The 15,066-nt window shown below is 50.5% G+C and overlaps 1 protein-coding gene across 1 annotated transcript; it reads right to left on the reverse strand.

Annotated features, from left to right (window-relative positions):
• Positions 1-1,473: 1,473 nt before the first annotated feature.
• Positions 1,474-14,362, reverse strand: AEN (apoptosis enhancing nuclease). The gene is made up of 4 exons (XM_082617484.1): positions 14,179-14,362; positions 8,607-9,183; positions 6,001-6,201; positions 1,474-5,039 (listed from the first exon to the last, which is right to left on the reverse strand). The coding sequence occupies exons 2-4, from the start codon at positions 9,117-9,119 to the stop codon at positions 4,803-4,805; spliced, it is 951 nt and encodes a 316-aa protein (XP_082473610.1). The 5' UTR covers positions 9,120-9,183; positions 14,179-14,362; the 3' UTR covers positions 1,474-4,802.
• Positions 14,363-15,066: the final 704 nt, after the last annotated feature.

The following is a 15,066-nucleotide window of genomic DNA, read 5'->3' on the forward strand; positions in this document are numbered from 1 at the left end:
AAAAAAAAAAGTAACCCCCTAAAGATCCAATTGGAGGTTTCTGTTTCTACAGTCCCCGTAGGACCCCATGCACCCTCTGGTGATCGGCCCACATCAACATCCCCACTACAGGCCTCACCCCCTCTCTTCCACTGGCCACCTCAGGATTCAGACAGAACACGTACTCGCCCCTGCGATCCTTTTCCCCACGGGTCCTAAACCTGCTCCGTGGTCAACTCCAAACCTGCATCTTCCAGTCTTCTCTGCATTTCTCCTTTTCTACCCACACCCTACCCCAGTCTCCACCTGCCCTACCTCCATCTTCATGCCCTGCTCTAAATTATCCTTCAAATCTTACCAGATTAAGTTCTCCAAAATCGAATCTCTTACACTGTCATGGCACTTTGCTCAAGAACCTACAGTGACTTCCTGCTCTCCAAAAAAAAAAAAAAAAAAAAACCTCAACTCCCACGCAGTCCCCAAGACCCTCTTACATCTGTCCCACCTAGCTTTCCAATCTCATCTTGCACCACTATCCAATCTAAGACTCTTTTTTAGGGTTTGACCTAAATTCAGAAGAAATCAGTCATTCCTTAATTCATTCATCACGTGCTAAGCCCTAAGGTTAGCAGGGGTATAATCGGGTCTGCGCCTTCAGGTCAAGGAGATGTACAGTCGTGCCACAAGGTCAGTCCCTGTCCCACACCTTCAATTAGCACCCCCTTCTCACCTCCTTCCTGCACACTGGCTTCTTCTCTGTCCCGAGCCTGGGCATTTGCTGTGCCAGTCTGGAAAGCTCTTCCTCCAGGTTATCTGTCCAGTTTTCTCCCTTTCCCTCAGGTCTCCCACCAAGGCCTTTCTTGGCCTCTATTTAAAACTCCACCCTCAGCCCCTTCCCGGGTTTCTTCTATAAGAATTGATGCCATCTGAGATACCACATATTGTACTTGTTCACTTACTGTTCCCCCTCCCACTTGCACCTGGAACCCTGCCTGGATCACACTGAATTTTTTCAAATGCGTTGTGCACTCTGAGGTTGGACACAAGCATTGGTGAGTAACAGCCTAGGAGAGGAATCCCTGACCCCAGCCAGGGGGATGGGCTGGGGATTTCCTACTAGTGGGGATGCTTCCCAGGTTTAACTGGTGTCACTCATTGGCCAGACCAATCCACAAATTTCCTTGGGTCAGGAGGAAAGTGAGTCATTCAGGGCAAACCTCTCAGTCTTACAAGACACAGACACGCATCCTGCCAGTTGGCCCACCTGCAGTGCCTGTAGCAGGTTCAAAGGCTGCCACTGTATGGCCTTCTCTGAACCCCCAGCACAGGACACAGGCTGAGTGGATGAATCATAACGGTGGGTCAGATACCTCTCCCTACAGGCAACCTGCCCTTTGAAATCCAGCTCAACTGTCTCCAACCTCAGCTGGTCACGTACCCCTAAAATGTGTATGTGAATTTCTAAATTATATACCACAGATGGAAACACCTCAGTCAAATACCAGCAATTTAATGTGGTTCAACTTAAAACATGTCAAACTGTGCTATGGAATAGTTTTGTGTTTTTGTTTTTTTGTTCTTTTTTGGCTGTGTCGGGTCTTAGTTCCCCAACCAGGGATTGAACCCGTGTCCCCTGCATTGGAAGGAGGATTCTTAACCACTGGACCACCAGGGAAGTCCCTGGGGTACATTTTTTAAAACACAGACATAAAAAAGAATGTGTTAAAAATAAACTATATACCAATAAATATGTGAAAAAGATACTCAACTTTACTAATCATCAGGGAAATGCAAATCAAAACCACAACGAGGTATAGCACCTCACACCTGTCAGGATGACTATTATCAAAAAGACCACAAATAACAAGTGTTGGTAAGGATATGGAGAAATTAGAACCCTTGTGCACTGTTGGTGGGAATGTAAAATGGTGCAGCCACTGTGTAAAACAGTATAGAGATTCCTCAAAAAAAATGAAACACGGCATTCCCTGGCAGTCCAGTGGTTAGGACTTGAGCTTTCACTGCTGTGGGCCGGAGTTCAATCCCTGGTTGGGGAAAACTAAGATCCTGCAAGCCACAGAGTGGCCAAAAATAAATAAATAAACAAACACAATTACCATGGTCCAGCAATCCCACTTCTGGATGTATACCCAAAAGAATTGAAAGCAGGGTCCTGGAGAGACATAGCAGCATTACTCACAATAACCAAGAGGGAGAAGTAACCCAAATGTCTGTTGATGTATGGATGGATGAATGAACAAAAGGTGTCATATACATACAAATGAATTATTATTTAGCCTTAAAATGGAAGGAAATTCTGACACATACTACAACCTTGGGGACAAACTCTGAGGACATTATGTTAAGTGAAATAAGCCAGACACAAAAAGGCAAATACTGTAGGATTCCACTTACACGAGGTACCTAATCAAATTCATAAAAACAGAAAGGATGGTAGTTGCCAGGCGTTGGAAGGAGGAGGGAATAAGGAGCTATTGTTTAATGAGTATAGAGTCTCAGTTTTGCAAGATAATACAGTTCTGGAGACGGGTTGCACAACAATGTGAATATATGTAACACTACTTAACTCTACCCTTAAAAATGGCTAAGATGGTAAATTTTATATCGTGTATTTTATATTTAAAACTAAAAAAAGTTTTTAAAAATAAAAAAGTGAGTACATACCTTCAAAGAGAAAGAAGTTTAATAAACTTGTGCTCTATACTAGGGCAGTTATAAAATTTGCAAAAATAAACTATAGTGGGAAACAGCCGCATAGCACAGGGAGATCAGCTCGGTGCTTTGTGACCACCTAGAGGGGTGGGATAGGGAGGGTGGGAGGGAGACGCAAGAAGGAGGAGATATGGGGATATATGTATATGTACAGCTGATTCACTTTGTTATACAGCAGAAACTAACACAACATTGTAAAGCAATTAAACTCCAATAAAGATGTTAAAAAAATAAAAAATAAAGGAAAAAAATAATAAACTATATAAATTCTGTAGTATTTTCTTGCTACATCCCAAAGCATCATCTTGAAAGCCGCCCACCTCAAAGGTCAAAGCAGCCAGCAAGACTCAGCGCCCCAGCATCCCCACCATCCCTCCCCCAAGCCACCCTCCCACCCTAGCTAAAGAATTCAAAGAAAAGGCCACTTCACCCACTTTTCAATTGAGTTTTTTTTCCGGGTTTTACAGCAAAGCTGATTTCAAACCCCGTACATCTCCCCACTGCTAGCAGCTTCATCCTTCCTCAACCCACAGACCAAAGAACCAAAGCTACTTCTCAACTGTGAGTGTGGCATCAGCTACAGACATTTAAGGAACCTAGAACAAAGTCCTGGAGCCAGGCCAGGCGTGGTCAGTGACTCAGCCAGCTCCCAGAGCAATCTGCGGCCCTGCTTTTGCAGTTGTGTGGTTTCAGTGTCTCTCCCTTCCTGGCCCTGCTGCTTTGCTCAGACTGACGTGAAATCCAAGCATCACGGGGAACAGTGAGAGCCCGGAACCTCTGAGTTGTCCTCAGCGGCCTGTGCCCCACCTGCTGGAACAGCCACGAGGACAGTCCTGTCTGGGTCAAAGGCACTCAACCCGAGGGCGTGTTCAGGTGTTACCCGGAAAGCCCAACACTGATCCTTAAAGAAAACACAGCCGGTCCGGCTTACTAGGCGCCAGGCACTGGGCCAAGCACTCAGCACTTCATCCTCCTAACAACCCTGTGAGGTAGGTGGTGTCATTATTCCCATTTTACAGATGAGGGAACAGACTCAAGAGTGAAGTCACACACTTGCCTAAGTCTCAAAGCTATTGAGTGGTGAGCAAAGATGGGGCTCAAAGGTTCTGTGTGACCTGAGCTCCGGGTTACCCCAATACCCCCAAACTGCCCCTTAGGAAACAAGGAAAGAGGGGTAGGAGATGAATCCCGACACAGAACATTTTTAGAAATCTGGAGAAAACCCAACCACCACAGTGATTGGGGGCACCCACCCGTGTGCAACAGCTGCACAGCTGTCGATGCCCGGCCCGGTCCCAGTGGACCTGCCCTCTGCTCCCCTACAGACCCATGGCCTTGCTCTCAATAAATAAAGATCCCTGTGGGCAATTCTGCACAGGGGTCCCAGAATTCAAACCGCTGTCTTGTTTCTCAGACTTTTGCTTAAGAGAGCCTAGCGCTGGGTGGGCAGGAGGAATGCCTGACTTGGGTCAAAATACATATGCCAGACTCCACCCAAAGCTTATCTGCCTTCCCTCCTCCCAGAACAGTGCCTGGTGACTTCTGGTGGTGAGCAAGTGAAGACCCAGCTCCCCACCAGCTGATGTCTCTGCTATTCCATTGTAGCCTGGCAGCTCCTACAATGGCTACAGCCAGGGTTCCAGTTCTGAGAGAGAGGGACAAAATGACCCTTGAGTGGCCTTAACTCTGTAGCTTCAGGGTGTAGTTATTCTCCTGAAAATGACTGTGGAGGAAGAGGTAGATGGTGACAACAGGAAGAGAGCTTTACCCCAGGTCACTGGGGCGAGACAAGGGAATTCCTGAATAGGGACACCCCCACCCCCCACCCCCAAGGAGGGAGAGATCATCCCTTTAGAGAGCACAGCCTGGGGGTGGGAAGTCTGCCCGCGCATCCCCTACTCCTGCTGGGCTCAAGCAGCTAGCCCACCTGCCATTTTCATGGTGCCTATAAAGTGCCATCAGCAAAAACACAGAATCGGGGACTGTGTTGTGGGCAGATGGTCCCAACACTTCAGACCCTGTGGGACACTGGTGGCATCCGGCCCCAGCCACTCTCCTGGTCCCCGCTCCCCAGTGGAGCTTCTCCTCCCTCACTCCGTTCTGCCCGGTGCCTCCCCTGTTCCTCTGCTGGTGCCCTGGGCCAGGTCCTCCGGCCAGTACTGGTCCTCCATATACTGCTCCATGTCTGTGCTGCTGTCGGGCTCTCTGTCCTCAGGGTGGGGTTGGAGGCTGCTGGCCTCCTGCTGTTCCCACTGCACCTCCACCAGCCGGTAGAGCTCCATGGCCGTCACGGCATCTTCCACCGACGAGTGCCCATGCTGGCCCACCTGTGGACGAGAGCCCACGCATCACTGCCCGCAGTCCTGGTGGGGCCCAGCGGCCCGGGCCGGGTCCTGGCCCAGAGATGCGTACTCTCAGAATGCGGGTGTACAGCCTGGTACAGCGAGAAGGGCATGGGTCCTAGTCACACAGACAAGTGCTAGAATCCCAGCTGTACCACAAGCCTAGCTTCTTGAAGCCTGTTTCCTCAAATAGAAAACCCGGTTAAAAATCTCTGCTTCAGGGCTTCCCTGGTGGCACAGTGGTTAAGAATCCGCCTGCTAACACAGGGGACACAGGTTCAAGCCCTGGTCAGGGAAGATCCCACATGCCGCAGAGCAATGAAGCCTGTGAGCCACAACTACTGAGCCTGAGCTCTAGATCCCGCGAGCCACAACTACTGAGCCTGCATACCACAACTACTGAAGCCCGTGTGCCTAGAGCCCGTGCTCCACAAGAGAAGCCACCGCAATGAGAAGCCCGCACAGCGCAACGAAGAGTAGCCTCCGCTCTCTGCAGCTAGAGAAAGCCCACGCCCAGCAACGAAGACCCAATGCAGCCTAAAATAAATATATAAAATAAGTAAATTTATTTAAAAAAAAAAATCCCTGCTTCAAAGCCTTGAGGAGCAGATGGAATTATGAATGTGAAGCACAGCAGGAGCAAGAGTGATCAGCTGCCCCTGACCGAAGGCTGCAGGAGATGGAGTTCTACATGCAAGCGTGGGGACAGAGCCAGGAACTGGGTGGGAGACAGATCTGAAAGACAGCAGCCCGGGAGGGTGTGGCTGGCTGTCACAAAGCACTGGGGAAGGAGGGCGATGGAGAGAAAACACCCAGAGCTGTGTGGACATGCGGGAGCCCCAGGACTGGGACTGGGAGGCTGGAGGCACAGCCCACGGCCTGTCCGTGGCCAGGCCAGCATGGAGGCCAGGCCCTCTCGCTCCCCCAGCCCCCCTGCACCACGCACCTGGATTTTCTTGTGCAGCAGCTGCAGGGCCAGGTCCTTGAGAGAGACGCGGGTCCGGGCGTGGAGGCTGGGCTGGCTGAGGAGGCTGGGGACATAAGTGGTGTCCCGGGTCTGGCCCCGAGGGTGGATGTACTTGAGGGCCTGGAAGTCATTGTGCAGGGCGTGCCCCACCAACACCTTGCCCTTCAGGAGCTTGAGGATCTGTGAGCAGAGGAGGAGTCGGGAAGGCCCCACTGTCAGGTGGGCACAAGACACATCCTGACACCCTGACCAGTGGGTGTGGGGACCCCTCTGGAGTGAGGCAGCGCAGAGGGGCAACCACGGGCTCCACTGTCAACCAAGTTGCCCCAAGTTTGAATCCAGACCCTCTACTCACTACTTGCTATAATCAGGGGGCCGCTTAAGCTTCCCCCACACCTGCAAAACAGGAAAGCTGGCGACGGCACTGGTGGGGTGGTAGTGAGCATTAAGGGGCTCTTGGATGGGTAAGTGACCCAATACAAGCACTCTTTCCTGCCGGCACAGGCTCTTCTCTCTCAGCCCGGAAGACCTCGCCAGCCCCCCGGCACCCCCCACCCCCACCAACTCCTCTCATGGCAGGTCTCAGCTTACACATCAGCAGGCCACCCCCAACGCCATCAGGACCCCCACTGTTCTCTCCTTCGGGGGATTCACATTTTCTAAGCACACATTCAGCTCCGCGTGGCCTGTCTGGCTGCCCCCCACTGTGAGCTCATGGTAACACGCAGGGACCATGTCTGCCTGGACTAGTGATGCTCTGTGACAGCTCAGCACACAGGAGTGTGTCAGGGTGAAGTCCCAGAACTGTGCCAGGCACTGGAGACGTATCACCAACTGCAGCTTTTACAGCATTAATGGAACGGTCCTTATCTTCAGGATTCTGTCCCTTTGCCCCTCTGCTGTACAGGACTCCCACTTCTCACCCTCGAAACACGCTCTCTGGCTCAGCTCTCACCAGCTACACAATGCGCGCCTCTCTTTCCTGCCTCCCGCCCTCCTCAGGCCCTAGGGAGGCCACGTCCAGGGCCACAGGCATCTCCTTATCACCAGCCACCAGCCTCCCACAGCTGCCTCTGCTAGTGACGCGTGGTTTATCGCTAAACTCAGCCTTCACGGCATATGGATAAGGTGCATTTAGACTTTAGTGGTAGGCACGGGCCACCCCACTCTAGTCACCATCCCCCCATAACACACACACACACACACACACACACACACACACACACACACACACAAACACAAGCCATGTGGTGGGAAGGCACCCAGCACACTCCACACTGGCTCAGAGTCCAGGCAGATGCAATGTGGTCCAGCTCTTGGCAGGCTGAGGGAAGCAACAGGGAGCTGGAGGGTTCACCACCTACCTCCCTTCCTGCTGCTTCTATTCCTGATCAACCTGCTTGATAAATAACCTTTTGAAAGAAATCCTTAGGGTGTATCTTATGTGAAAAAGGAAGACACAAGATGACATATCAGTATTTCCTAAATGCACCTCATCCCAAGAATAAACCGGAAATGTTAAATAGTTCTGCTACAACGCTTGGTTTGAAAATGCAAAATGTTCCAACACGATTGATATATTAGGATGTGACTTGAAAATAATACAAATTTTGCCCTTGAGAAACAGAAGGGCGAAAGTGAATGCAGAAACCTCACCTAGCTGAGCAGAGCCACTGGGGAATCCAGAAAGCGCCCACGCCTTGCAAGTCTACCAGCCAGCGCAGTTCACCAGCGTGCTGCCCACACCTGGCTTCCCACCTCCTGACTTCGGGTAATTCCCTCAACCCCTCCCACAGTGCGAGCCGCCACCCCTGACACCCACTTCCCAGAGCGCTCCAGGTCTTTTCAAGACAGAGTGCCGTACTTACGCACTTCTCAACCACTGAACCTGTGCAAAACTGTGCTCCCACTGTTATTAGGTTTCTATCTTTTTATTTTTGGGGTGTCATTAATGAAGTTTTTTGGGCATTGTGTCCCTAACCCCTTTTCCCCATCAGCTCTGGGGTTTTTATCGTAAAAGTTTACACAGCATGACGGTTTTTAGGAACACACACATCAGAGCCCTCCCAAGGCCTAGAGACCTGCAGGATCAGAATCTCTATGGAGGAATCTGAGGACAAGGATCCAAGATCATTAATAAGGATTTAGGTGTTTCCTATGCTCGAGGACGTTTGGGAATTCCTGGCATGTCAGTGTGGTCCTAACACTAATTTTTTTCAAAGCAATGAAAAACTAACATTAAAAAAATACCAAAACATTTAACACCTGAAGGTGACAGCACTGTGGGCCTTACACATTTTACACAGACACATAGTGCTTTTATAACAGAAAAGAAGCTATTTTGCATCTTACAGTCAGCGCGGCCTCTCCATAAACACTACCACATGGGACACCCCAGCACCCCTTCCACGCAGGTAGGGCAGGATTTCTATTCACCCTTTTCTATGGAGAGGAAACCCACTGTTTGGAGAAGTTAAGTAACTTCCCAATGGTCTCTCGCTTCTAGTGGCTAAGTGTTGACTCAGGCCCGGGGCGTCTCTTCCCAGCCCGTCACACTGACCCCAAGCCCCCAGCCCTGCCCTCACCTCTTTCTGGGCCACCTGGAAGGGGATGGCCTTGCGCATGTGCTGCCTGGTGATGCCGCTCCAGCGAGTGCGGTAGTCCACGATGGGCATCTCAGGCTGGATGTACTTGTCGTAGAGGACCTCGCCGTGGTAACTCACCACGGAGCAGCGGGCCAGCTCACTCACCCGTCCTCGGGGTCCCGTGCCCACCATCTCACAGTCGATAGCCACGCACTTGCTGGGCAAGGGCCCAGCAGATTCTCTGGGGGTGGGCCTTCTGCTGCCTGGGGCACCTCCCGATTCAGCCCTTGGACGCTGCCTCACACTGCTGGTGGCTTCGGTGTCTGGGGAGGATCCTGGCTCCGGGGGTGTGTTCCGCAACCCATACTCCTGCAGCAAGGCCTTCCGGGCCATGAACCGCTGGTGCTGTCGGCTCTTCCTCTTGTGTTTCCTCCGAAGCATATCCTTGGCATTCAGGCTGGCCAGGGAAGGGCACAGGCACTGGGCAGACTCAGGAGCTTCCCGGGCCACCATCCCAATCAGCTCACCGCTCAGGGCAAGGGAGGTCTGGGAGGTAATCTGCCTACGGGGCGGCAGCCTGGGGAGAGAACACATAGGGCAGAGGGGCTGGGTGAGGAGTGTTCCAGGCCAGCCCTGCCCCTCCATCTCTCTTCCTCCCTCCCTGCAGTGCTCTACTGCCAGGCTGCCCCAGAGCCCTACACTTTGTCTCAGCATCCCAGTTGGAGTCAAGGACCTATTTTAATAATAATTGCACTCATACAATCAATACCACCTGCAAAACCACTGTTTTAAGTACTTTACATGGAATCACTCAATCTTCCCAACAACTTGAACAAAGCATTATTATCCTCATACCACAGGTACAAAAACTGAGGCACAGAGGTTAAGTAACTTGCCCGATTAATACCTAGACAAAGGCTGATGTGAACCCAGAATCCATGCTCTCAACCTCCAAGCCATAGTTTACCTCCAATACCATTAGCATCAAAACATTTTAGAGGTATGGCTATGAGAAAATAAAGGTTACAGAAATGGCATATATATGATATTCTATTTTAAAAAAAACAAAAACAAAAACTTTATGAAATGTGAACGCAAGACCCACAGCAAAACCTGGAGAAAATATTTCACAGGAGGCCCGCAATAGTTGTATTTTTGGTATGTGTTAACTAAAATGATGTAATCTATTAAAGGCCTTTCTTCTAATTCACTCATCACAACACTGTCTACAAACATTTAAATACAGTTGGACATGTAGTTTAATCACTGAAGCCTACAGGCACTGGTGTGCTGGTAAAGCAGCTCAACTCTAAAAGAGAAACAGAAAAAGCCCTGACCTATAGTGCTGCAGATTCCTGTGGTACCTCCCACAAGCTCTCCATCCCTGAACGCTGGGTTGTAAAGAGATGCTATCACACACCACTGCCACAGAAAATATTTGTTGTTCACATGGGTTTGCAAATCCCATGCAATAAGGCCGGCATCTTCCCAACAGTGAAGGATGTAGCCTGAAAAACCTCATCTTGTTTGCTGTATTAAGACAGCCAGTATGTTTTGAACACACCAGAACACCAGCGCTTTGAAGTAGACAGTGCAGGGGCTAACTCAGCTCTGTATAAGTTACCTAACCACTGAGCTTCAGGTTCTTTGCATATAAAATGGCCCTACTCTCCTTCCCGTGTGAAGAGGAAAAGGCACAATCCATGTGTGCTAGGATCTGCATATTATTTTTTTAACTTATTATGCTTTATTTTTAATTCTGTTGACGTATAGTTTATTTACAATGTTGTTAATTTCTGCTGTACAGCAAAGGGACTCAGTTACATGTATACATATTCTTTTTCAGTCTTTTCCATTATGGTTTATCACAGGATATTGAATATAGTTCCCTGTGCTATACAGTAGGACCTTGTTGTTTATCCATGCTATACAAAATAGTTTGCATCTACTAATCCCAAACTCCCAATCCTTCCCTCCCCCACCCTATTATTAAGAATACTAATTATTACGGTCATTTGGTTCATTAATCTGTCTTTAGTCAAGACTATATACCTTGATGTAGCCTTTAAAATCTTTATAGGTGACCAATTTTAGTTGCATCTGTATTCATGAAAATGCTATTTCCTAGTACATCTGGATAAAATTTAGCTGCTCATCCTTAACTCCTGAATCAACTATTCTTAATAGGAACAAAGGGATTTTCTATGCAGTCAGCAGTGTCATGTCCCAAGTTTCCCTTGGTTAGTGTGTATTTGGATTGTGGCCAAATCCCCATTAAAATGCATATATTATATGCTCCCTGCATATATGTATATTTTTAAAGGACTTTATCTTTTTATTGTTTGCCTTTTATTTATTTATTTATTTTGGCTGAGCGGCATGTGGGATCTCAGTTCCCCAACCAGGGGTCGAACCCGCACACCCTGCATTGGAAGCACGGAGTCTTAACCACTGGACTGCCAGGGAAGTCCCTTTTGCCATTTTAATAATTTGATTTTTAATTTAATTTAATTTTATTTATTTATTCATTCATTCATTCATTCACTCATTTTTGGTCATGCGGCTTGTGGGACCTTAGTTCCCCAACCAGGGATTGAATCCGGGCCATCCATCCATCCATCCATCCATTCATTTATGGTCACCCGGCTTGCGGGATCTTAGTTTCCCAACCAGGGATTGAACCCAGGCCTCGGCAGTGGAAGCGCCGAGTCCTAACCACTGGACCACCGGGGAATTCCCTCCTGGCACGTATTATATGCTCCCTTTCCCCCAGAGGTGAAGACCCCTGCTCATGGTTGGTAACCAGTTCTTCCCAGGCCAGAGCTGCCTCAGCCTGGACTCCCAACCCACAGGCCTTCCTCCTGCCTCCCTTCCCACTCACATCCCCCCTACCCTTTCTACATCCTCCAGGAAGCCCTTCTGGAACAATCCTCCGGGTTGCACAGGCCAATGTCACACTGAGGCCCCTGGGGTCCCAACTGTGGCAAGAGCTGGGCAGAGAGTTACAAAGAAAGATCCTGGACTCCAAGAGTTGAGTCTCACTGCAGAGACAGAAACAGAGCAGAAGGTGTGTGAAGGGCTGCGTGAGAAGTGCCAGGGAAGCAGGACAGGCTGAAGAGGTTAAGTCTGCGTGAATGTGGAACAGTAGCCCTCCAGGTAGAAGGGAGAGGAATCAGTGGACATGTTAGGGGCAAAGGCCTGAAAAAAGTACCCCAGGGCTGAGGAAGAGGGGCCCACCTTCAGCCTGATGCCATTTGGGCGTAAGGCACACGGTAGGCCTGGCTGGAGGAACTGCCCCTGTCCGCTTTTTACCACTCTACCTTCTGCCTGCTCTCTGGGAAGCCCGTCACACTCTGGTGGCTTTTCCTACCCCAGGTGGTGTCCCTATACTGGTCTCGGCAGGTCAAGTGAGGGAGCCCCAAAGGCACCTAGGGAGGTCACTGAAATATGGCACAGTAGCCCTGACCCCATACAATTACAGTCTAACTGGGGAGCAAAGAAGTTCACCTCTCTCTGTTCTGCAGCACAATCAGAGAATTTACTGCACTCTTCAAAGTCAACAGTTACATACAGCCTACCTCAGAGCACTCTGAAGGCAGGTAGAGAGCTTTGTTTGTCTCTGTCCCTTCCCCTACAGCCAGCCCGGAACCTGGCATGGAGCGGATCCTCTCCGGAAGCTGACACCAGGCCTGCTATCTGCCAGACTGTGGGGACTACAGAGCTGGAAGTGACCACATCCTCAGGGAACTCTGGTTTGGTCGGAAGAGAAGTAGTCAGGAACTTACAAGAGTGTGCTCAGGATGGGAGCAATGGACAAAGGACCCATGCCTGAGTCACCAGGCCAGGTATTTAAAAAGCAGAAGCGCTAGGTTAGAAAAGCCCTGGCAGTGGAGGGGACACTTTGAAGGGTTCAGAAAGGTCTACCAGGAGCCCAAGAAGGGAAGGGCATCCAGACAGAAAAAAACACAGACACAAAGTCCAGGAGGCAAAGCACATCCATTGTTGGAAGGCAAGGAGTTTGGTGCAGCAATTGGAAAGCAAGGAGGTAAGGGGAGAGGAGATGGGTGCAGTGCGGACAGTGAGAAAGAACTGTTCCTGGAGAGTGCTGCAATAGCGGCAGAGGCTAAGAGAAATGGGAGGGGAGATGAACTGCCATTTGGTGATGCCTGGGCCAGGGGGAGGCACAGTGACCCATCCTGACTTATCCTCCCTCTGCTTGCTTATCCCTTCCCCAAGAAGTCTTCTCCTTTTTAAAAGGGCTCTTAACTGTAATCAACTTCCTCATATTGACAAGTCACATATTAAGGCTGACAAATACAGAACCTCAATTTGTCTCAGCCCAGTAATGGGGAGGCCTAAGAAGACAGAGACCCACTAATAACTGACTTTTGTAGGGGAGGAGGGCCCTTTCCCTTCTCTGGGACGGCTAAGGACCTTACAGGTCAGGAGCTGAGGCCAGGACAAGGGTCAGTGGCCTCCCTAACACTGTTGCCAAGGTTTCAAAGAAGCCAGAAATTAGGATCCCTGAGAAAAAAAGGTCTCTGTGGCCCTGGCCCTGTGTGGCAAGAGATGAAAGCAGTTCTCTACATGCCCTGACCTAGCTGACACGTCAGAACCAACAATTAATCATCAAGGGGACACCTTCCTCATCCTGGGCTCCCACATGGAGCTTAGGGAAGCTCAGGAGAAGTTTTGCTCAAATAAAAGTATTTCAGTGAGGCAAACAAATCTCTCTCCAGCCCAGAACCAGCACTTTGAATCAGCAGCCACCAGGTCTTTGGGCAAAGGCCCAAAGGAACCTCGAAGTCAGAATTCCCAGTGCCCTCAGGGCCACCAACCTGCTGGCTGATCAGGAAGGTGGGCAGTTCTAGACCCTGCTCTGGCCCTAAAGAGCTAGATCAACTGGACCAAGGCACTGTCTCCTAACTTAAAACGAGGGTTTATGAAATCCTGCACTGAACTAGGTTAGGGGCTTCCCCAACCTAGTCTGTTTAAACGTCTGTTTAAAAGGCTGATTTCCAGGCCTACTCCCCACACCTTCGTAACTGCCATTTGGGGAAACGGGGCCTGGAATCTGTATTTCAAAGAGTGCGCGGCCCCACCCCCTTGCCATGATACTAATAATCGCCCGAATTTGAGAAAAGCTGGCTCGGTAAGATCCCCTGTGCTACTAAAAGTTCACAAGACGAGAACAGTCAGAGGAGAGCCCTGCACGATCTCCCCCCGCGCCGGCGTTCCGAGGAGTGACGTGTGGGAGTCCGGCCTCACCCAGGGAAGGACTGGAGGCATTGGTCACTCACTGGTCGCGGCGGCCGGGCAGACACCCACCAGGCCGAGCCCCATCGCCCAGCGCCGCCCACTCAGGCCCGAGACCCCCGAGCAGGGTGGGATGGGGGCCAGGCGGTGCCCGGGGCCAGGCCTGCACTTGGGGGAGCCCGGGAGCCGGGCCGGGCCGGCCGGGCGTCCCCCGCCACAAGCCGGGGGCGGACACACCGCGCGGGGCCCTACGGCCGGGGACACGTCGCGCCAGCCTACCCGACCCCGTGATCCCCAGCATGGTCCCCGAGATCACCTGGAAGCCCAGCGAGTCTTCTCACGCCAGCACGTGGCGTCCAGGGAACCTGCAGCTCCAACACGCCCGGGCAAGCCCTGCTCCGGCCGCCAGCCTGTTGGCTTGCTGAACCGCAGCGCCCGCCTAAGACCTCTTCTGATTGGCCGGGAGCCTGGCTCGCTGCGGGTTGGCGCTTGGGAGCGTAAGGGGCGGGGACTTCTAGAGGGGTGTGGTTTGTGCCCAAGGCTGGCCCAGCCCGCGGGAAATTTTAAAGCGTTTGGAGGGGATCGTGGCCTCCTATCGCCCACTTCTGCTCCCACTTTTGTCCAATCCATCCCGCTCCCTGGGCCGGGATGTGGGCTCCTATGAGCTCCGTGCCACTAAAGGCAGGCTGACTTACAGAATACACACCCACATCTGCAGAATAGGAATAACTCCTACCTCCTCGGGTGTCGAGGGGTTTCAGTGAAATAATATACACGATAGCCACTAAAAAAAGATTTTTAAAAGTCAGGTTTGCTCCTTCGGCGCTACTTTTTCATTTATCCTTTTGCGATACTTTACTCATAAGTAATAAGTTCCTAACTATGGGCTCGGCATTGGGATACACAGAATAAGAACAATCGCTGGGGACTCTAGTTGCTCATGGTTTGGCGCAGTAACAGAGGTTAACAGATAACAGTGCAATGTGAATAATAAAAACAATAACAATGAGTTTGCATTTATTATGTGAGCATTAACAGTGTGCCAGGCAATACACCCCTTTAATCTGACGAACGCTTTGAGATGTGTACTATTATTTCTGTTTTACAATTAAGGAAATTGACATTTCAAGAAATTAAGGGAAAACAGCGAGGGTCCAAACAAAGACCAACGCAGTCAGATTCCTTCTAGCTCCATTGTGCAAGC

The sequence above is a fragment of the Mesoplodon mirus genome (genome assembly GCF_964341445.2).
Source record: "Mesoplodon mirus genome assembly, chromosome: 4".
NCBI classification, from domain to species: domain Eukaryota; kingdom Metazoa; phylum Chordata; class Mammalia; order Artiodactyla; family Ziphiidae; genus Mesoplodon; species Mesoplodon mirus.